General features: G+C 34.9%; 1 protein-coding gene across 2 annotated transcripts; it reads left to right on the top strand.

Moving 5' to 3' along the window:
• Positions 1-473: 473 nt before the first annotated feature.
• LOC122596668 (protein CHROMATIN REMODELING 5) lies at positions 474-20513 on the top strand. Of its 2 annotated transcripts, none has more exons than XM_043769298.1 (31): positions 474-601; positions 1209-1904; positions 2051-2115; positions 4227-4667; positions 5204-5428; positions 5543-5626; positions 6682-6741; positions 6834-6928; positions 7733-7784; positions 8012-8078; positions 8773-8866; positions 8962-9049; positions 9138-9272; positions 9539-9730; positions 9801-9868; positions 11595-11688; positions 11996-12120; positions 12199-12262; positions 12734-12946; positions 14114-14356; positions 14449-14559; positions 15033-15119; positions 15255-15437; positions 15624-15704; positions 15820-16056; positions 17211-17366; positions 17481-17658; positions 18221-18402; positions 18727-19080; positions 19196-19289; positions 19658-20513. In XM_043769298.1, the coding sequence occupies exons 2-31, from the start codon at positions 1265-1267 to the stop codon at positions 20077-20079; spliced, it is 5130 nt and encodes a 1709-aa protein (XP_043625233.1). In that variant the 5' UTR covers positions 474-601; positions 1209-1264; the 3' UTR covers positions 20080-20513. The 2 variants fall into 2 exon arrangements, with proteins under 2 accessions (XP_043625233.1, XP_043625226.1); XM_043769291.1 differs by having other exon boundaries at positions 2048-2115.
• The last annotated feature ends 1168 nt before the right edge of the window (positions 20514-21681 follow it).

Raw genomic sequence — 21681 nt, 5'->3', positions numbered from 1 at the left:
GTGCATGTACGCCCAATAGATGTTTGATCGAAACAATATGAAATGAGATGATTCGGCACCACCTTAGAATTTCCTCCCAGATTATACGTGCCACCGAGCAACGATGACAAAGATGATCTTCATCTTCTAACTCGGAGTTACATAGACCACATCCCACATTAATTGATGTGATTCTTCTCTTTGCAAGCTCCATTTTTATTGAGAGCCTATTCAACCTAGTAACTTGATTTAAACTTTAAAACCTAGTACCACACTCCAAACAAACCCAATCCACACTCCTCTTGGGCAAGTCAAACAAAAAACCAAATACAATCCCAACCCTTGATTAATCACGTTTTAAACCAAAACTCACCACACGTCCACATCGCTTTACTACCCAACCCACCCCAAAATTAAAAATAAAAACCCTTTTTTACACAAAACTAAATCCCACATAATTATTTTTACGTATTTTCTCCAATTTTATTAATAATTAAAACTTCTTAAAATTTCCCCCAAATCCCCCTTTCTCTCTCTCTCTATATATCTCTCTCGGCGGACATCTTCTCCCGTAAGCCGTCGTATAACCCTATTTTCCCCGACGTAATCTCCGATCGTTAACGTGCGTCCCTCCTTTTTTATTATTACTTTTTTAGAAAATAAAAATTAAATCCGTATATTACTAATATAATCTATATCTCTATTTCATATATGTATATATCTATATCTATGTATCTATATTTATATATACGACGTTATTTCGCTATCAAATGTGTGAGTCTATTATATATGAATTATATATACATCATTCAAATATTATTTCACTAATTAATCAATTAATTAGCTAATCTAGACCTAATTTTAGTGTTTTTTTGGCCGTTGATTTTTGAAATTTTATGTGTTTTTTTTTGCTGTATGTTTACTACCCAACCGATCCATTTTTTATACATTTAAACTAATTCGGATCCTATTTTTTTTGTATTTATGAAGTTTTCGTATTCGTTTAAATCCGTCTTTTCGTTCTTTTCAATTCGTAATTCACTCGAAATTTGATATAGTGTCTCTGTGATTAATTTCGTACTCTACTCCTTGTGTTTATAAAGTCATATCAATTCAATTCTGTTTTTTTAAATATAAAGTTTTCTTATCGTTTATTTTACTTCGTTTTGTTCGTGTTTATCGTTATTATTCGGTAATTATTAATGTTTTGATGTTAGTTGTGTGAACAGGTTTGTAGTAAGTGCAGCTGGAGTGTGAGTGACTTTGGTTTCGGGTTAGGGTTAGAATGGCTTATTATAGAAACTATACGAATGGAACGATTCCGGATGGTGTTTTGAACGACGAGAACCAGGGCGGTGGAACTTTGGGAAACGATTATTTGGAAGGAACGTCGAGTATGGATAAAGGGAAGGTGGAAGATGATGGCGAACCGTACGTTATGGGATCGTTAAATGAGCCACCACCTGAGGATGATGATGATAGCTTATTGAATCTACCGAATTCTAATGTAAATAGTAGTAATAATAATAATAATACAAGGAAAGCAACAGGAAGATGGGGTTCGACGTTTTGGAAGGACTGTCAGCCTATTAATAATCGAAATGGCTCGGAGTCTGGTCATGAGTCAAAAAGTAGTTCTGAGTATAACGTTGAAGAGGGGTCCGGAAATGATTTTTCAGAAGTTGATAAGGCAAATAAAGGTCAAAATGTAGATGAGATGTTGTCTGATGATTATTACGAGCTGGATGGAGATGATCAAAGCGATTCAATGCACCATAAGTTTATAAATAATGCAGCTGGTTATAATTCAGTAGCACAGCCGCAGGTTGTTGCCAATAACTTTGCGTATAGAAAGAAGCCAAAATCTTCATATGGGGCTGACTATGTGGAAGATGTTGATTTTGAAGATGATGAGGAAGAAGATGGTAATTTTTTTTTTTTTTTAACTATTATGATTATATATATTCGTGTATGTGAAGTTGTGTTGATGAAATGAAATGCGGTTTTTATCTGTTGACATTTTTTTACGTTTTAAAATTTTGACTTGTGTTTTTATCATCTGATGCAGAAGATGACCCTGCTGATGCTGATTTTGATCCAGCTTCGATCCCTACAAGTGTTGGAAGAGGGAAGAAGGTAACTGCTTATTATTTTGGTCTTCTCCTTTCTTATTGCTTGTTATCATCTTTCACTTCTTCAAGAGATACTGACTGCTGTAATTATTTTGCCTGCATTTTGAATAATTTTCACTGCTTCAACATTTTCATTGCTATGATCATTTGTAGTTCGTATGAGATGGAAAACTTAATAAGGCAATATTACAGTATCTTGAACTTGTGAGGCACGAGTTTAGTGGGTAATATTTAAATTTTTTTTTTTTGGTGTCACTCTTGATGTATTGCTCTGGCTTCCAACGGTTGTTCCAGGGACTACTTTATGCTAATAATATTGAGGTGTTCGTGGACCTACTTTTAGTCATGACTGAGTAGATTTAGGACACACTATCTAAATTGAAATTATCATGGTTGCTGTGAATCAGCTTTCTCTATGGTCATAACACTTGGTTGAGTATGTAAGAGGTGGCCTTGCATGAAATCAAAATATGATAAGAATGAGCAAAAGTAATTTGTTAAAGGTATGTGGCTACTCTTTGTTTTTGTGATTGTTTTTAGTATTAATGGAATTGTTGATTGAAGCTATGATCCAGTCTCTTCGAATCTTTGGTCTATAATTCACATGAAGTTAGCTTGGTCTTGTGTTTGAGATTTTGAGTTAAACCAAGTTGAGGTTGACTACAATAGTTAGATTGAACATCACTTTTAACTCAAAAGTTCTTTTGTGTTTGCTTGTGTTGCCTGGCTTGAGTGCTTGACTACACAATTTAGCTCACTTTATACTATGCAGCTTTTATTTCAAACATAAATATACATGTACTTGTATTTCTATGAAATGCATAATTATATAATTGTTAGACTTCTACATCTCTACCTCAAATTATGCCTTAGGAAGTATCTTAAACCATATTTATGCTAGGTAGGAAATTGTATATAGAAAATATATTTATATATATCACATTTTATCATGTACGTACCTCTATTTGGCTTGTAATACAGCAACTGGTATGTGAGGGTTTGTTGGTATTGCACTCTGTTAGAGCACTCGTTTTCGTTTCTTATAAATTGTTTTTGGGTAATGGTGGGTAGAGTGCTGAAAAGATACCTATGCTTAGATAGTATACTCTGGTGAAAGTGGTAGGTTATATTAGAGCCTAATTAATTGCTGTAGTTGAATATTTAGTGTAGCTGATAAGTCAGTCAATACATAATGCCAGACTCAATATGGATTTTGGTCCTAGTTACTGAAAGTAAGGCTATCAATGGTTGTGACTGTTTATAAGCAAAGGATTCAATCTTGTTGGTGGGTTGTACTATGCTGATTGAAGTTTGTGCCACTTTAAAAGTCACCCTAGTTTCCTCCCAATTTCTTTATATTGAGCTCTTAGATTCTAGATCATTATTGCGTGCTGGTGTTGATATTTGGCAGTTTGTTTATTGCTTATGGTAGTTAGCTATTAGGATTTCAGCTATTGTATAATTATAGTTTGTTTGAGATGCAGGTATATCCCTGTGTAACTTTATTTTATTTTAGTCACAAACACTTATGAATATACTATTCATACTCTACTTCTTTAAAGTTAACTTTTAAAGAAGCCTCGTCTTGGATAGGTTGCCTGCGGGCTGTTCTGAGAGTCAGATAAATTTGGTCATCTGTACGCTGACGCCTAAGTTCGTTTTATCTCCTTCCATTATCTTGGATAAGTTGTCTGGGGGCTGTTCTGAAAGTCAGATAAATTTGGTCATTTTTACGTCCAGGCCTATGTTTGTTTTTCCCCCTTCCATTTCTCATGATTAATTAATTATATGCAACCTGTTACATAGAGATCAAAGCAACCAAGTATCACCTGCATATGTTCTAAACTTAAATGTACTTTGTATCTCATACTGGCCTTTGTATAAGTTATTTTCAAGTAAACAGTCACTGTGTTTTGATGATTGGTGCTTAATTGCTCGACTGACTTGTCACAGCCCATGGACATGCTAAGTCTGTTCTTCAATTTAGTCTCTTTATGTATTGGAATGTTAAACTGAATTAGATGAACACATTTCTTTGTGTTTTTGTTTTAATTATGATAGAACATGTTTCTACTTTTGCATAATTACACTCTGCACTCGTTTTGCATTCTTCAGGGACTTGATGAAGATTGGGAGGGTGAAGAATTAGACGAAGATGATAACTTTGATGAAGATGAATTAGACATTTCAGATGATGATTTTTATAAGAAACCAAGTGGCACACAGAGGCAGAAGCGCGGACGTAGTAGTTCAAAGTTTAATAGAGAACCCAAACCATCTACATCTTTCAGTCGAAGGAAAAGAGGAAGAATATCGTATGATGAAGAAGAGTCCTCAGCAAATGATTCAGATGATGATATTGAAGAGGACTTTAAAAGTACAAGGAGGAGGAGTAGTCATCCACGCAAAGAAATTGGTGGTCGATCTTTTTCTACAAAAGGCTCTGGGAAGAACAATGAAGTTCGAACTTCAACTAGATCGGTACGGAAAGTATCATATGTTGAAAGTGATGAAAGCGAAGACCATGGTGAAGATATCAAGAGAAAGGGCCTCAAGGTGTGGTTTATTTATAAATGCACATACATAGTAATTTACTTGGATGCCTATATTAGTAATCGTGTGGTGTATGCTTAAAGCGGATTATTTATAAATGCACATACATAGTAATTTACTTAGATGCCTATTTTAGTAATCATTTGGTGTATGCTTAACGCATTACTTTGCATTCTATTAATGATTATAATTTATAAATCTGCTGATAGTGTAGTGAATTTTAACGTCTGTTGGTCACTTGGTTTAGATCTTGGCTCAATATTAAGGTCTTTTTTGAGATTCGTTTGCATGTATATATTTAAATGCACATGGCCACATAGTTTTGAGATTATATATAGTATAACGGAATTAGTCTCTATCTTCATGTAGAGGCAAGACTGTATACATCTTACCCCTCCCATACTCTTCTCATGGTGGATTGGGTACTATTGATATATATATGGACACTATATATATTTTGTCTACTTACTGGTTACTAGGCATTACTTTGTTCCTATCTTTCTTTGTCTATACTAATTTATTACCATTTGTGAGGTAAGGAGGACATGGAAGAGGAAGATGGCGACTCCATTGAGAAGGTGCTCTGGCATCAGCCAAAGGGCATGGCAGAAGAAGCTGCTCGAAATAACAAATCTACAGAGCCTGTATTGCTGAACCATTTATTTGACTCAGAGACAGATTGGAACAATACTGAGTTTTATATCAAATGGAAAGGCCAATCACATCTGCATTGTCAATGGAAATCATTTTCTGAACTACAAAAGGTAAGTTTTCAGTTTGTGAGCTTACCCTTTCATGCATATTCTGTTGGTGCGCAATTTGTCATCTTTGTCGTCAGGTATCCTTGCCTTGATCATTATTATTTTGTTTTTGGTCAGTTGAGTGGCTTTAAGAAGGTGGTAAATTATACCAAAAAAGTTATGGAGGAAATCAGGCACAGGAGAACAGTATCTCGCGAGGAGGTAATGTTGGGCATGGAGTTTTTTTTACCTGAATGTATCTTTCTTCTCCTTTATTTAGAATAACTTTGAAATTTTGATTGCTCTAACTGTTTGATAGATAAGTTGAGCTATAGTGTTTGTCCCTCTGCCCCTCATGTGCAGCCACTGTACTCTATGCATGAAAGTTGTAGTCTAGGTAAAACTTGAAGCTGCAGTAAAACTGCGAAGCTGGGTTCAGAAGTGATGTAATCAATCATAAAATTTAGTCTATTGATAAGAATTACAGCACACATATCTATGATTTTGGAAACTAAATTTTCGAAGCAGCTGTTGACTCAAAGAAACAGTTTAGTTTTTGGGGTTCTCTATCCTTGGGTTTTTAAATAGTGTTTAGTATCTAGGAGTGAAAGAAACTTTTATACTTTTACTATTGTATGAATGTAACTTATATTTGGTGCATTGTAGGAAGAAATTTTCGAAAATTATTCAAATAATGTAAAATTGTATACGTGGCAAAAGATATGAGCTGCCACGTGTAAGTTTCTGATTGGTGCATATAAAATGTTACATAATTTGAACAGTTTTACAAAGTTTCTTCCTACAATGCACCAAATGTAAGTTTCATTCATACAATAGGAAATGTGTAAAAGTTTCTTACGCTTTCGGATACTAAACCCTTTTAAATAATTCACATAATTCTTTATTCTCATCTATATCATTTGTAGATAACATACTGTCATTTGGCTTAAACTATATCCCTTTATGAGTTTGGATGTTTGACCAGTGGTGTATAGTCAAAATGTGTTTTATAGTTTCCGAACCATGTGTTAGGAGATTTTTAAGCATGTATGTGCTTTCTTTGCCGACCATTTGTAATTTGATGTTTTAAACATTACTTTATGTAATCGCCCGACAAACTCTAAGATGCGTGGTAACAGAAGTTTAATTGTTTATTATGGTTAATATTGTTGGAGTATTGTCATTATCTTTATAGTTGCTATCTGGAACTTATGTTGTCTGTATAATCTTTTTGGTTGAACACAGACTTACTATTTCTTGTTTTGTATTTCTGTTAGATTGAGGTCATTGACGTAAGCAAGGAGATGGATCTAGATCTTATCAAGCAGAACTGTCAGGTTTTGCTGCTTTTATAGAAACTGAATAATCACTTTGCGCTCTTTTTACCCCATCTTATGTAGCAGTGGTTTTTTTTATTTGTGGTAATTAGGTTGAGAGAATAATTGCCGACAGAATCAGCAGAAGTTTGGGAGTGCCAGAGTACTTGGTCAAGTGGCAAGGACTCTCGTATGCTGAAGCAACATGGTATATAGACACAATTAACTTTTATGAATTTTTAAGTCGTTATCCTCCAGTTTTTTCACTGGCTGTGTTATTATTATTTTTTTTCCACTCTCTTTTTTGTTTCATCAATAATATATGGTCTATTAATCAAGCATTTTGGTTGGTTAATGATTTTATTATATTGATTGCAATTGGTATTAGTGAAACATTATTATTCTTATTTTTTGAAGGCTCATTATTTGTCCCGTAAAGGTGTAGGTGAAAGTTACAACTCGGATATCTGTGCTTTTGTGTGTGCCATATTTTGAACAAGTTCATAGAGGGGTTAATTATTCATTCATATTAAAGATTTATACGAAGTATAGTATGTTTATGGTTTATGATTATAGTAGCATCTGCTTGTATTTGAACAATATCTATTTTGTAATACAATTGTCACATTACTTTTCTTGGAACTTCTGAGCAAAAGCACATGAGCACATCCCAGAATATCATGATTGCAAGAGCTATATCATGTCAAAAACTGATGGTTACATTAAAAGAGACACCCTGTAGGCCTGTATAGTGCTATGATATTTTTGTGTTATTTGTTTCATTAGTTTTAGGAATAATTGCTACGGAATATTTGATCTCTTTCTGATTTGTTTGTACCTATTTATAAAACACTAAAAAGCAAGTGTTTTGTGTAATTGTTATCTCTGGACAATTAATATTCATGATACATGCTTTCTTGTGTCAGTTAATTGGATTTTTGAAAAACCTATGTTATGATAATGTGAGATTGTGATATCTGCCTGAATGCTTATGTTGATATCATATCATCAGGGAGAAGATTGATGACATTTCTTTCGCGCAAGCAGCAATTGATGAATACAAGGTATTGCTCTAGTTGTGGTGTTTGTTTGCTACGAAGTATATAATTTAATAATCATTTATAACATTATTGGTGTTGGAAGCTGATATTCTGATCACATTTTTTGTTATCATAAATTGCCGTGTCACTTGGCTTTTTGTTTCTTATTAGGACATTGATAAGATGTATAGCAGTGGCAGTTAACCATGATTTAGAAGTTTGTAGTGTCTGATTTTTCAATTTGTATGCAGGCTCGAGAGGCTGCTCTTGAAGCTGTCCATGGGAAATTGGTAGATTTCCAGCGAAGAAAGAGTAAAGGTATGCATTTATTTTGTTACAATTTTTAAATCATTACAGATCATGTTATAATGACATCCAAAGATAGAAAGTTCTGAAAATTAACCAATTTGTGCCTGGCTTTGTGTGAGAATTTGTTTTCTTTTACAAGACATCAGATGTTTCTGTATCAACACCACCACTTGACATGTGATTTAAGAGTATTTTAAGTAATTCTAAGCTTGAACTTAGCCATCTCATGACCATATGAGACTTAGTATCTTGATACCAATCTTGTTATCTTCCCTTGGAAGGTAAATCAAGTAATCAACATTGTTGAAAATTTTCCATTTGTAACGGGAGACAGATAAAATGAACTCCTGAAGATCAGAAGGATGAAGTTTTTTATATGTCCAGTATCATAAATGATTATATATGGGCAAAGATGGATGTTGTCAATTTTTTTTTTCTTTTTTTTCCCCTGTAAGAAGGGTTTGAATTATTCATGCATCCTTCAAATCAAAATCATCAGATTTTAGGGTTAGTTCAAGTTCTCACCAGAAGGGAGGGTATAGGTGTTTGTGGGTTAAAAAATGATAGAATTAATCATGTTGGATGTGCAGCATTTATATCTATCTATGTTCTTTTTTCTGTTCATATTGTTTCCAGTGTCCTAGCTTTCTCTTACCTACCAAATGTTCAATATTGATTTTTTTGATTTTTTATATTCTTGTAGCAAGTTTGAGAAAACTTGATGAACAGCCTGATTGGCTAAAAGGCGGGAAACTGAGAGACTATCAACTTGAAGGTTTGAATTTTCTTGTCAATAGGTATGTCACACAAATGTCTTCATTTGAGTTCCATTTGGTTTTGTGCCTTGGATATTGCATAATCACTGTACTTATCAACACTATTCACAGTGCAGTTGGAGAAATGATACGAATGTGATATTAGCTGATGAGATGGGCCTTGGCAAAACAGTTCAGTCAGTTTCAATGCTTGGATTTCTTCAGGTACTCCTATATTTGTCTTATATGTCTGTCAGTTTTTTATTTTTTCTTTTACAAAGCTGATTAAATTTGTTTTTAACTGTCTCCCCAGAACTCACAACAAATTCATGGACCATTTCTTGTTGTTGTTCCTTTATCGACTTTGTCAAATTGGGCTAAAGAGTTCAGAAAGTGGCTTCCTGATATGAACGTCATTGTATATGTTGGGACTCGTGCTAGTCGTGAGGTAGCTTTAATATTGACACAGAAGCTTAATGTTGTCCGCTCATAATCGCTGTGAATGTTTTCTTTTTAACCATGTGACCTTAAAATTCCGTAACAAAAGAATTAGCTTGTTAATAGCTTTTTGTTTGTTTATTGTTTTTAATTTGAAAATGCAGCTAAATTTTTTTGGCATCATCTTAGCTTTCTTTCTTTATTATTTTATTTATTTATTTATTTTAAACTTTGCTTTTATATTCTTGCTTTTCTTTTGTGGTAACTATTGTATAGGTCTGTCAGCAATACGAATTTTTCTCTGATAAGAAGACGGATGGCACCACAAAGTTTGATGCGCTATTGACTACATATGAAGTATTACTGAAGGATAAGATGGTGCTATCAACAATTAAGTGGAACTATCTTATGGTTGATGAAGCACATAGATTGAAAAATAGTGAAGCGTCATTATATATGGCACTCAAGGTATGGGTATATATTCTCTCTCCTTTTTTTGCAGTTATCATGGCTTATATGAGAACATTTATTTTAATAGGAATTCAGGACAAAAAACAAGCTCCTTATTACTGGCACTCCTTTGCAAAACAGTGTTGAAGAACTATGGTAATGTTTATCTTTTATTGCAATGCTGTTGCTTAACGTTATTTTCTCAAACTCTCAACTGTGGCTGTGGATGATTTCTATTTTTGCACTGTTGTTAAATGTTTAGTACCTTGTTAGCAACATAATTTATGTTCTTTAAACCAAGGGTTGGTTAGTGTGTATAGCTCATTTTCTACATGTAACTTTCTTGACACCTTTGGCTGGTTTGTAGTAACACTTTGCGGAGCTATTTTGTGTTAGAGGATAAGCATGAAAGCATAGTTAGACTACTCCCAATAGTGACTTCGCCCCTTCCTCATCAGTTTTGCCAAATCAGCACCTAGTCATCACTTCTAAACTGACACACCTACTGACACACCACTGCCAATAACACCACTTTACTTTCTTCATCACTTCTTAATTAAACACATTAGTTTAAAAAACATATATGTATAAAATAAAAGCATTATATAATTAAATGAAACATTATATTAATATAAAAAACATTGCGTGAAATAATTACGTCAAATATATCCAAATGTTACTCAAACCGGCTTGGTTTTTAAAATCGCTCTTAAAGCGCGATTAAGTGCTAGGCGGCAATAAAAGCGTTCCTCAGCGCCTTAGGTGACAGTAAGCGGTCCCTGTACATGAAGCGCACGCTTTAAGCGATTTTCTCTGAATCGCCAAGCACAAAAGCGCTTGCTTTTGGCACAAAAGCGTTTCTTGCTTATTTTTTCTTACTTTTTTAATATATCATGAAGTCTAAGCTTCTTTAAATCATACATAAAGCTTTTTATGTTGTACATTAGAATTGTTTATAAGTTAAGTATATACCTTTCAATGATCCAAATTTTAGATGTGAAAATATTAATTTTGTAGTATATTAAATAGATATAGTAAATAAACTTATATTTAAACCGTGCGCCTCGTGTACAAAAATCTCGCCGCTTTTCCGCTTAGCACTTTAGAAATGGACCCTATCGCTTTTGTGTGCTTAGTGTCTTTGAAAACCAAGCAAACCGGAAATTTAATAGTAAATGGTTTATCGTATATATTGAAAAGATGTGCTCAGTAAGCATACCACTACAGCACATATATTCTGTTTTCAGATAATTAGAAATTAAAATATTTTTTAATAAATGACTGTCTTTTAGATAATATCCAAGGCCACAAAGGTGAACGTGTTAAACTTAAAGCAAATTCCAAAAACAGACTTTTGACTCAAACAAGCCTGATTTGTGGGCAAATGAAAAGACTCTATACAACGAAGAAACCACGTGGTGAATGTTTGAAAAGGTTGTATGTCAATAGCTAATGTGTCACAATTGAAATACCTCTTCTATTTGGGCGTCTCTTTGAACTTCTCCATGATGATAAAGGTTGTCGAGTATAAGTTTGACTTTCTGTAATTTCAACCTCAGCCTTTGGACCTGTTCTTCTATGCGACTAACGTAGGAATTGTTTTCGTAAGTCGGGAACATTCAAATCAGTAATGTCACTGCCTAGAACAGATTGAACTTTATGTAATTCCTACCTTTAGTCTTTGGACCTATTCTTCTATGTGCCTGACATAGTAAATAAGTGAAGATTTTTTATTTTGAAAACAGTTATATTAGTAACATCTTTGTCTTAAACAACAAATGGACAACTGAAGGGGGAGTCCATCGTTGTTAGTTCTCTTGTGTAGGATTTGTCGAATGATCTCTCATTGTACTTTTTTGCTTGTTTGTTTATGTGATGACAGGGCCTTGCTTCACTTTCTCGACTCAGATAAATTCAACAGCAAGGATGAATTTGTGCAGAATTACAAGAATCTTAGTTCGTTTAATGAAATTGAGGTACTTGTTGGCTTATGCGTTTATTTTTGTTTACTTATGCTTTTACCTCTTTCCTTATCTTGGTATGGTCTGAGCTTTTGTGCCTGTATATGTTCTCCCTACACCAAAGAACGAACAGAAAAATGGTATCTGTGCTTGTTACAGATTTCTTTGTTCATTCTGTCTCCCATCTTCATGTTCCATCTAGTAAATGGAGCCTACAATCACATGTTGACTTGAAAAAAATAATAAAGTTGATTGGCAAACTAAAATGAAATTTTTTGAAAGTCCAACCAAATCCTAATGTGATTATGCCATACTTTTATAGCTTGCAAATCTCCATATGGAGTTGCGGCCCCACATTTTGCGAAGAGTTATAAAAGATGTGGAGAAGTCCCTGCCTCCAAAGATTGAGCGTGTTCTCCGGGTTGAAATGTCACCTCTACAGAAGCAGTAATTTTCTATCCATTTTATTGGCATATGGTTTTATATCTTGCCCCTTACCTGCAATGGTACTGGTTAAATTCCTAGGTATTATAAGTGGATTTTGGAACGCAACTTTCGTGACTTAAATAAAGGTGTTCGTGGGAATCAGGTTAGTATTCATGTTTCTGATGTTATAGAATGTAAAACTGATACGACCGGGGGCAGAATTTTTATTGACAATCAGAAACAACACAGAATTAGCCATAGGTGGTTTCTACAATCTGAGAATTGTGGATCTCCCAATGTCTCAGACTCGAAACATTAAACTAAATTCAAACTCTAACCACTAATAACCTATCAATACCAAGTCTTTAACCTACATATTTTATTCACGAGATTGTTAGTCTCAAATTGCTTCTTTTCTTGGTGTATCATTCCTTGACCACATAACCTTCATGATTAGCAGCTCTCTTTTTGTCCTAAAATCTTTGTCTCTGTCTCTCTCTCAAATCGTACCGAGACATTGACTTTCATATTATTATATGAAAGTCTATTGTCTAAACTACTTGGATACCCCCACTTGGGTTAAGGGCTTGTGTGACCAAGCCCAGTTTGACTTACATATATTGTAATTCTGCAGGTTTCTCTTTTGAACATTGTGGTTGAGTTGAAGAAATGTTGTAATCACCCATTCTTGTTTGAAAGTGCTGATCATGGTTATGGTGGGGACTCCGTAATTACTGGTAGCAGTAAATTGGAACGTGTAATTCTCAGCAGTGGGAAGCTAGTTATCTTGGACAAGCTTCTAGATAGGTTGCACGAAACAAATCACCGGGTTTTAATATTTTCACAGGTATTTTACATGCTTTACATATATTGACAAGGAATGGCCACTACAGGAAAGTATCATTTTTTTAGTAAAGCTTTAGCTTCTCCTTAGGCTCAATAGCTTGTAATTACTTGGACAGGATTCAATTCTTTGTTGCTGGCACTCGTGCCATCGATCACACCCATGTAACTAAATAGTGAATTTTGAGGATATAGTAAAAGCATAAGGATTTGAATATAAAAACGTTCGGTTGAACTGATATGATGTATAAATGAAAAGTACTAATAATCAGTTCCAGATTGCCACTATATTTGTCCAGTGATTTATTCATCGTTTGGTAGCGGTGAGTTGATTGTTTTAGGTTGTGAACTTTTCATTAAAAAACTTTACTGAAAATATGTGAAATGCCTTTCTTAATTGATTCTAAAAAAACATTTGAAAATTGTGTTTTCCCTTGCAAAGTGATCAATTCATTCAATTGCTAAAGTCAATGAATACATGCTAATGTTGCTACCATTTCTGAAGGTAACACTTAACTTGGAGTATATTGAAGATAAGTAACTCTCATATAACAAATTTACAATGAAAGAATATATCCCACATTAGTTTCCAGTAATCCTCGTAGCAATTTTTCAAGATATCAACATCTTCGTAGTAAATAATGGATGAGGCTTCCTGAGATGTATCAACTACTTTCTCACAAACAAGAATACGTGCCAAGTTCTTGCTTTCCTTGCATGAATAGTACATCCTTATTGAAGTACTTTTTAATAGATTAGTTTCTGCAAAATCTTCTGTATCAAAAACTGATTTGAGGCCACAATTTGGAGTTTCTGTTAGCGACATATTTGGCTGCTCAGATTTTTATACCAGCTGCACCAGCATTTATTATCTCATTGTCCAACAAAATTAATTTGAAGTTTTCACTGTATCTTAGTGGGTCATATTTAAGGTGTCTGTCACTGGATTAAAATGCCATGTTAAGCTAATCATTATCTGTAGTAAAGTTGTGTAATTAGACTGAATGATTATGTCTTGCATGTTTTTGTTTTAATCATATGAAATACAACTCAGCTTTTGTGTTTGTCCAACATAAGTACTATGGCAAATTGAGGCTGTGTTGGTTGTGTCTTCTTGTGTTAGATGGTACTCGTTCAAGTTTATCGGCTAATCTGTATCTTCGCAATGTAGATGGTTAAGATGCTGGATATTCTAGCAGATTATTTGTCTATTAAGGGATTCAAGTTTCAAAGACTCGATGGAAGCACAAAGGCTGAGGTACGCCACCAAGCTATGGAGCATTTTAATGCCCCTGGCAGTGATGATTTCTGCTTCCTTCTTTCTACTCGTGCTGGTGGTTTAGGTATCAACCTTGCGACGGCCGATACAGTCATCATCTTTGACTCTGACTGGAATCCTCAAAACGATCTGCAGGTTTTGGGCCAACCCTATTATGAATTTCAATGCATCTCCAATCTCTAATTTATCCATAATGATGATTTTTTGTGTGAACTGGTCTTGTATAGGCAATGAGCCGAGCTCATAGAATCGGACAGCAAGATGTTGTTAATATCTATAGGTTTGTAACAAGCAAAAGTGTTGAAGAAGACATTTTGGAACGTGCAAAAAAGAAGATGGTATATTTATCTTTTGTATTTTGTTCTTTATAAAGTGCAGTCTGCATGCTTTGTCCTGCTTGCATGTGTAATTAGCTGAGATTTCTATCTGCTATTACTTTTAGGGTTTTGCTAAACGAAGCCCTAAGGGTTTTCGTTAAGGTGCATTATGTAGTTGCACACTTACCATAAAATTCAGGGGGTGGGCTTTTAATATGGAAATGTACAATCTTTTTATGCACGTTAAGTGAAGCCCTAAGGGTTTGTTTAGCATTTTCCTTTTAATATTATATGTAAAGAGGCATACAGATTTATGAATCAATCTGCATGTTGGATCCGTTGAAATGTGTTTGCTAGAACGATACGCTATTATTATTTTTATCATAATTATCTTATGATATATATATATATATATTTGTGTCCTTTGATGGGCCAACACCAATACACTTGTTTTTTTAATTTAAAAATTTATGTTTGGATTATTTTCTTTTCAGGTACTTGATCATTTGGTTATTCAGAAACTAAATGCTGAGGGAAGATTGGAGAAGAAAGAAGCAAAAAAAGGGAGTGGATTTGACAAGGTATTATGTTTTGGCTATTTGAAGAATCAGGAAGCAGTTATCTCTATCTGCGGCTTGATGAAAAGTAACTACATGGTATTGTGAATTTTAAAGAATTCATTCTTCGTCTAATTCTTCTTTTTTTTAATGGTTCAGAATGAGTTATCTGCTATTTTAAGATTTGGAGCAGAGGAGCTGTTTAAAGAAGATAGAAATGACGAAGAAAACAAAAAGCGCCTTCTAAGCATGGATATTGATGAAATTCTTGAAAGAGCTGAGAAAGTTGAACAGAAAGGAACTGGAGAAGAAGCAGGGCATGAATTGCTGAGTGCATTTAAGGCAAGACTACCATAAAATAGCTGCATTTGTTTATGTAGTATTCGCAGATTTTTTTAGACTTCCATTATTTTCTGGGTTATATATGTGATAGGTTAACAGTATACACTGGAGTATCTGGTACTACATGGTTGTATATGGGTCTAACATTTCTCTCTTTTTAAAATTTTTCTTTTACTTCAATTGCAGGTTGCAAATTTCGGTTCTGCAGAAGATGATGGAAGTTTTTGGAGTCGCTGGATAAAACCTGATGCCGTTGCACAAGCTGATGTGTGTGCTTATCCTCTCTTACAACGTTGTTGTTTTGTAGCCATATATCTTTTTAGAAGCAATAAATATCTTCTTGAGAATTTCTGTATGATTAGTGATGTATTATCTAATGTAGGAAGCTTTAGCTCCTCGAGCTGCACGGAATAGCAAGAGTTATGCAGAGGCTGTCCCACCTGAAAGAAGTAATAAGAGGAAAAAGAAGGGTGTTGAATCACAAGACAAAGCGATGAAGCGCCGGAAGCCTGATTATTCTAGCTATCAACCACCAGCACTTGAGGGAGCTTCTGCACAAACAAGAGGGTGGTCATATGGCAGCTTGCCGAAGAGAGATGCTACACGATTTTTTCGTGCGGTGAGATTTGTCTATTTTGTTTTGCATAATATTCATTTTTTTAGTCCCCAATAAATATCCACTTGGTCAAAACCTATCTATGTAGATTCTTTTCATTACGTTTTATCGTTACTCACCACTCCTATTATTTTTATTAATGCACTTATTTGCATTTACTCTACTTGGGTAGGGTTAATGTGAGAACGACAGATATGGAGAGAACCGTGAGAACAACTAGTTTCCCTCCTCCTTTCTCCTTTTTTGTGTGGTTTTTTAATTTTCCTAATTTTTAATTCTTATATTTTGCATTTTTTTTGTTAATTTTCTTTTAACAAAAACCCATTCCAAAAAATATATATATATTTTTTAATTTTTTTGTAAAAAGTCATATGGGTTACGTGTTGAAAACGTATGGATACAGTATGGGTGTTGCCCTCATCCGTTCTAAAGGGGTTGTCACCAGACGCATATGGGAATGGTATGGATTTGATGGGCGGCGATCCAAGAGATGGTGGCGGTTTGATACTGTACGGGCGTAGCCCTTAACTCTAAGGGCAAAGTCCTTAGAGATGTTTTTTTAGTGGTTCTCACGGTTCTCACGATATATGTTGGTTCTGACTTGGTCCTTCACTACTCTACTTTATTAAAGTGTTCTTTGGTTTTATGAGTGTACCATTCCAAATGGTGTTAACTAATTTTCTCCAAGCATAATTATTTCTCCATAGCTCCAAGTGATTTGCCCAACTTCATGGTGGTTATATATTCTTACTTGATTGTATACCCATATATGCTTAATTGCTTTTATTCTTGTATGTTGTACTTGCTTTAAGATATGCATACATTCACATTTACACACATAAATGTCCACACACACGTGCACACATATATACATAATTTAATACCAGGCTCTACCTTCTGGTAGTGGTATGACCGTCTATATCCATCTCCCCCATACCCTGTCCCTGGCGAGATTGGGTTTCGTGGCTGTTTTTTTACATTCTCATTGGTGATTAAAAGTTTGTGTTTGATTGATTTTTGCGTATGCTGAATATGCGGCTTTTCAGTAACTAGTGGTTTAATTTTTGTTGTGATTACAATTTTGCCGTTACTTTTTTTGAATGTAAATGTGGCAGGAGGGGTCCATGACTAATTCAGATTTCCTTCTCTAAAATCAGGTTAAGAAGTTTGGAAATGATAGCCAAATTAGCTTAATAGCAGCCGAGGCTGGTGGATCTGTTGAAGCTGCTCCGGTAGAGGCACAGGTTGAGCTTTTTGATGCGTTGTTGGATGGTTGCAGAGAAGCAGTTAAGGGAGGGATTCTGGACGCGAAGGTTTTAGTCGACTTTTTTTTCTCTTTATATTTTCTGTATCAATGATTCGCCTCTGCTTATGTCTATTTTAGGAGTAGTGATGTGGCTAACTGTGAAAAATGAATTCACCTCTAGGGTCCTTTGTTGGATTTTTTTGGTGTCCCTGTAAAGGCTGATGAATTACTAAGCCGTGTCGAAGAACTTCAACTCCTTTCAAAGCGCATTAACCGCTACAATGATCCAATCTCACAGTTTCAGGCTTTGATGTACCTGAAACCTGCAACTTGGTCCAAAGGTTGTGGGTGGAACCAGAGTAAGTTTACTTTTTCATTGCCTTGATGTTTATGTTCGTGGGTTAGCAAGAGGTTCCACGAAGGTTGAATCAAGTAATGGGTCTATATGGCTTTGGTCAAAATAGGTATTTAACTATTTATTTCTGGGATTTGTCTGGATGGGTCAATGTGAAACACATTTTATCCTTTTATAAATGGGAAGTGATATACTTACCAAACAAATGGACATACCTAGCACAAATATGCCATACAGAGTTGTAAGGTGTGCTGAAAAAGCTGTACTACATATGGTAAATCGATCAAAAACTATGGTGCATATATCATTTTCTATTATAAATTAGTCTTCAGTACATGTTATTTCAATATAATTTCAGTTATTTTGTTGAAATTGATTTAGGAGGTTCTACACTTCTATGCATTAAATCTACATTTTGACAACTTTTGTTCCTTTGTCTTTGACCCATTTAGTTTGTCAGAGGCAAACCATAACCTGTATCAACCTGTTCATTAGTAAATGGGTTGAAAATGTCATCTATATGATCTTCTGCTTGAGCTATAATCTGTCTCTGTTCTTTGCTTCAGAGGATGATGCAAGGCTGCTACTGGGAATCCATTATCATGGATTTGGGAATTGGGAAAAGATAAGGCTGGACGAAACGCTTGGCCTTTTGAAGAAGATTGCTCCGGTGGAACTTCAGCATCATGAAACCTTTCTACCACGAGCTCCCCAATTGAAAGAACGAGCTTCTCAACTTCTTGAAATGGTAAGTGATGTAATAGTGTTCTTTTACTGTATGCTGGCTATATCATTCGTGTTAGTTATTTCAAGATTAAGCTTTTTATTATCTATCTTTGTTTGGCTTGTTTTGCTTTTTTGATCTTTTTGATTTCTATGCATCCTTTGCTATCATGTTCATGATTTTGGTTATCAATTGCTACATGCGAAATTCAGCTGTAGGCCTTTAATTCACATCAATGCAATAAGTAATAGATCAGTTTTATGTATTATGATATTGATCAGAGTGTTAAGCTTTTGTTCTACATGTTGAGCGTTTATAGCTGAAAAAATATCTCGTGATTTTTTAAAGGAACTTGTGGCTGTTGGTGGTAAGAATTCTGGGAATAAAGGGGGTCGTAGGGGTTCTAAAAAGCAGAAGGATCATCCTCCCAACATGCCAACTTCACGTGGCAGAGGCAAACAATGGAGACAAGGATCCCCAGAATTAAAAGTCCAAAATAGTAAACTGAGGATGACCCGTGGCAAGAAAAATGAGGCTTTGGTTAAAGAGGAAGGTGAAATGTCAGACACTGAAGAAGTGTATGAACAGTTCAAGGAAGTAAAATGGATGGAATGGTGTGAAGATGTCCTAACAGAAGAGAAAAAGACCCTCGAGCGTCTTCACAGATTACAAACCACCAGTGCAGATCTTCCTAAAGAAAAGGTTCATTATTGTATTTCTTTTTGTAACTCGTCCTTTTAACACCCTTGTGAAAAGGGTGCCAATGTTTTCTTAGGAACGTAGTTAAGTGTTCTTTTAATTGTTTAAATGTCTTCAGGTTCTTCAGAGAATTAGAACTTATTTACAGCTTCTTGGGCGAAAGATTGATCAAATTGTTACCGACCACGAAGAGGATCTTCATAAGCAAGAAAGTGAGTGACTTTTTCCATAGAATTATTGTCTTTTTCTGACCCATTCAACCAAAACTAGGTTGGTATGAATGGGCAAATGAATTAAGCTACATAAATTAAATTTATTGGACATGGTCAACAGTTGAATTAAGCTATATTTTCAGTGCAACCTGACCTGACCCATGTTTACACTTTTTAATCAGAATCTGTTTTTGCCCCGTTACCCTACACGCTCAACTCCTACCTCTATCTTGAGAACCACAAAAAAGTCTCTTGTAGTACTCTCCTTTGTGGCACATTCACCTATGCTCTACACAATGTGTCGTGTAGACCATGCCACCTTTGAATTTCATATTTCTGTGAACTCATAATGTTGTTGATTAAATCAGGGATGACAACACGACTATGGAATTATGTCTCAACCTTTTCAAATTTATCGGGTGGCAAACTTCAACAGATCTATACCAAACTCAAACAAGAGAAAGAGGCTGCAGCAGGAGCGGGTACTTCCCAAATGAATGGAAGAGGTTTTAGAAATGAAGCATATGATCAATCATCTGCATTGATAAATAAAGGCCTTGATACAGCAAAATTTGAAGCATGGAAAAGGAGAAGAAGAGCCGATTCTGACCCGAATACTCATTTACAACCACAATTGCCGCCACGGGCTTTCATTAATGGTACCATGCGCCTACCCGATACAAGTTTGGGAATTCTTGGGGCTGCACCATCTGACAGTAGACCCTTTACTGAAGATAGGCCTCATAGGACACGCCAGCCTGCTTTTGGTCATAAACAAGGTTTTACATGAGGTATCAAGTCTATATATAGTTCCACTTACTATTGAGGACCAGACAATTGTGGGTTGCAATCTCTGCCCTCATTCAAAACTCAATTTTTGGCTCATGGAAATAAAGCATAAAGCATATTCGTTTGTGTAGCCGTATAACAATGCTGCAATAAGCAGGTGGTGATTCTGAGGATCATTCGATATCTGCCTCACAAAGAAACAAAGGACATAGTAAATGGAATCATGCAACCATAGAAGCTTTTGGTCTTATTTTTTCCTTATATATATATTTTTTTAAAATTGATTTAGGGACTTGGTTCGTTTTCTCATTTATAGTGAGTGGTTAACGGATTTAGTAGCTCCCTTTTGAGATATAGAAAACAGTTTGTATGTATCCGAAATTGTACACTATCATGGTTTTGGTGAAACCAAATGCCAGCCGCTTTTTGATGTTAGTAGTGTTAAGTTTCATATTTGATCTGATGCTTATACTTCATAAGGTTCTATTCCTACGTTGATGCTTCCAGATGTACTTCATAAGTTTCATATTTCGATTTTTAACGTCTTTTAGCAGGATTAATTTGTATTTCTTCATCAAGATAAACAAATGAAACGTCTAGGTAACTTTGTGATTTTTTCCCTTTAATACATCAATTTTCATTACTCTCCTGACAACATGATTAACAGGTTGGAATGCGGTGTTATTTGTCAGCTGCTTGGAATTTACCTGGATTTCTTTCCAGAATTTGTATATGCTGAATCCAGAGTGATCAAAAGGTTGGACTATAGCAAGATTTATGCAGTGACACAGGGAGTTATTTTGTTCACGTTTAGTTGTATCCCAAGTTGATTAATATTTTGGTCCAAATTCAGGCTAAAAATGTCTAGGACCCTATCGATGATTATGTTACCTGTTGACAAACGCTTGCTTCAGTCATTCCTAATACTCGTTTTCTGAAACACATCATGATTTTCCATCAGACCAGCTTTATGTTATTAGACGTTTCAAATATCTGGGTGGACAATCATAACCATACTAAATTAATTTAGGTGAATGTTGATCTCACTAATAGTAGAGATTCTTATTTCTTTCTATAGAAAGTAATGTAATTATCGTTCTCTTTACAAATAACATTCAGTTGAAAAGCATTCAATTTATTATGACGTGCATGCCATGTCTTGGTGCTATGGTGTATATAAAGCCATAAAGGAGCACCTTGAAAAGTTTCCTTGGGCAAAAGGAGATATTAGCCGAGGTATGAAAATGTATGGTTAGCCTATGAGGTCCAAAAATGGTATAAAACTTCACATTTTTATATTTTGAAAAGTATAAAAGAGAGCTGTATGCTGCACAAGGTGGTGGTAGTGGTTTTGCTAAAGTTCATTGGCTTTATGGTTTAATCTGGAATTTGATTCTGTGAGCCAAAATGTAAAAGAATCTTGCAAAGTTATGGACGAAGAGAATACAAGTATTACAACAACTGTTTAAATATGTTTCGATAATTCCAAAAGAGGAGTGCTGAATGAAATCAAAAAACGTTTGATTATCATGTGGCCGTTGATGATCGCTAGAAGATAACTTGGAAATCGTTTAGAGCTTGATTAGACATCGTAAAATCTCGT

The sequence above is a fragment of the Erigeron canadensis genome, chromosome 1 (genome assembly GCF_010389155.1).
Source record: "Erigeron canadensis isolate Cc75 chromosome 1, C_canadensis_v1, whole genome shotgun sequence".
In the NCBI taxonomy this organism is placed as follows: domain Eukaryota; kingdom Viridiplantae; phylum Streptophyta; class Magnoliopsida; order Asterales; family Asteraceae; genus Erigeron; species Erigeron canadensis.
This window is presented reverse-complemented; position numbering and strand designations above follow the sequence as displayed.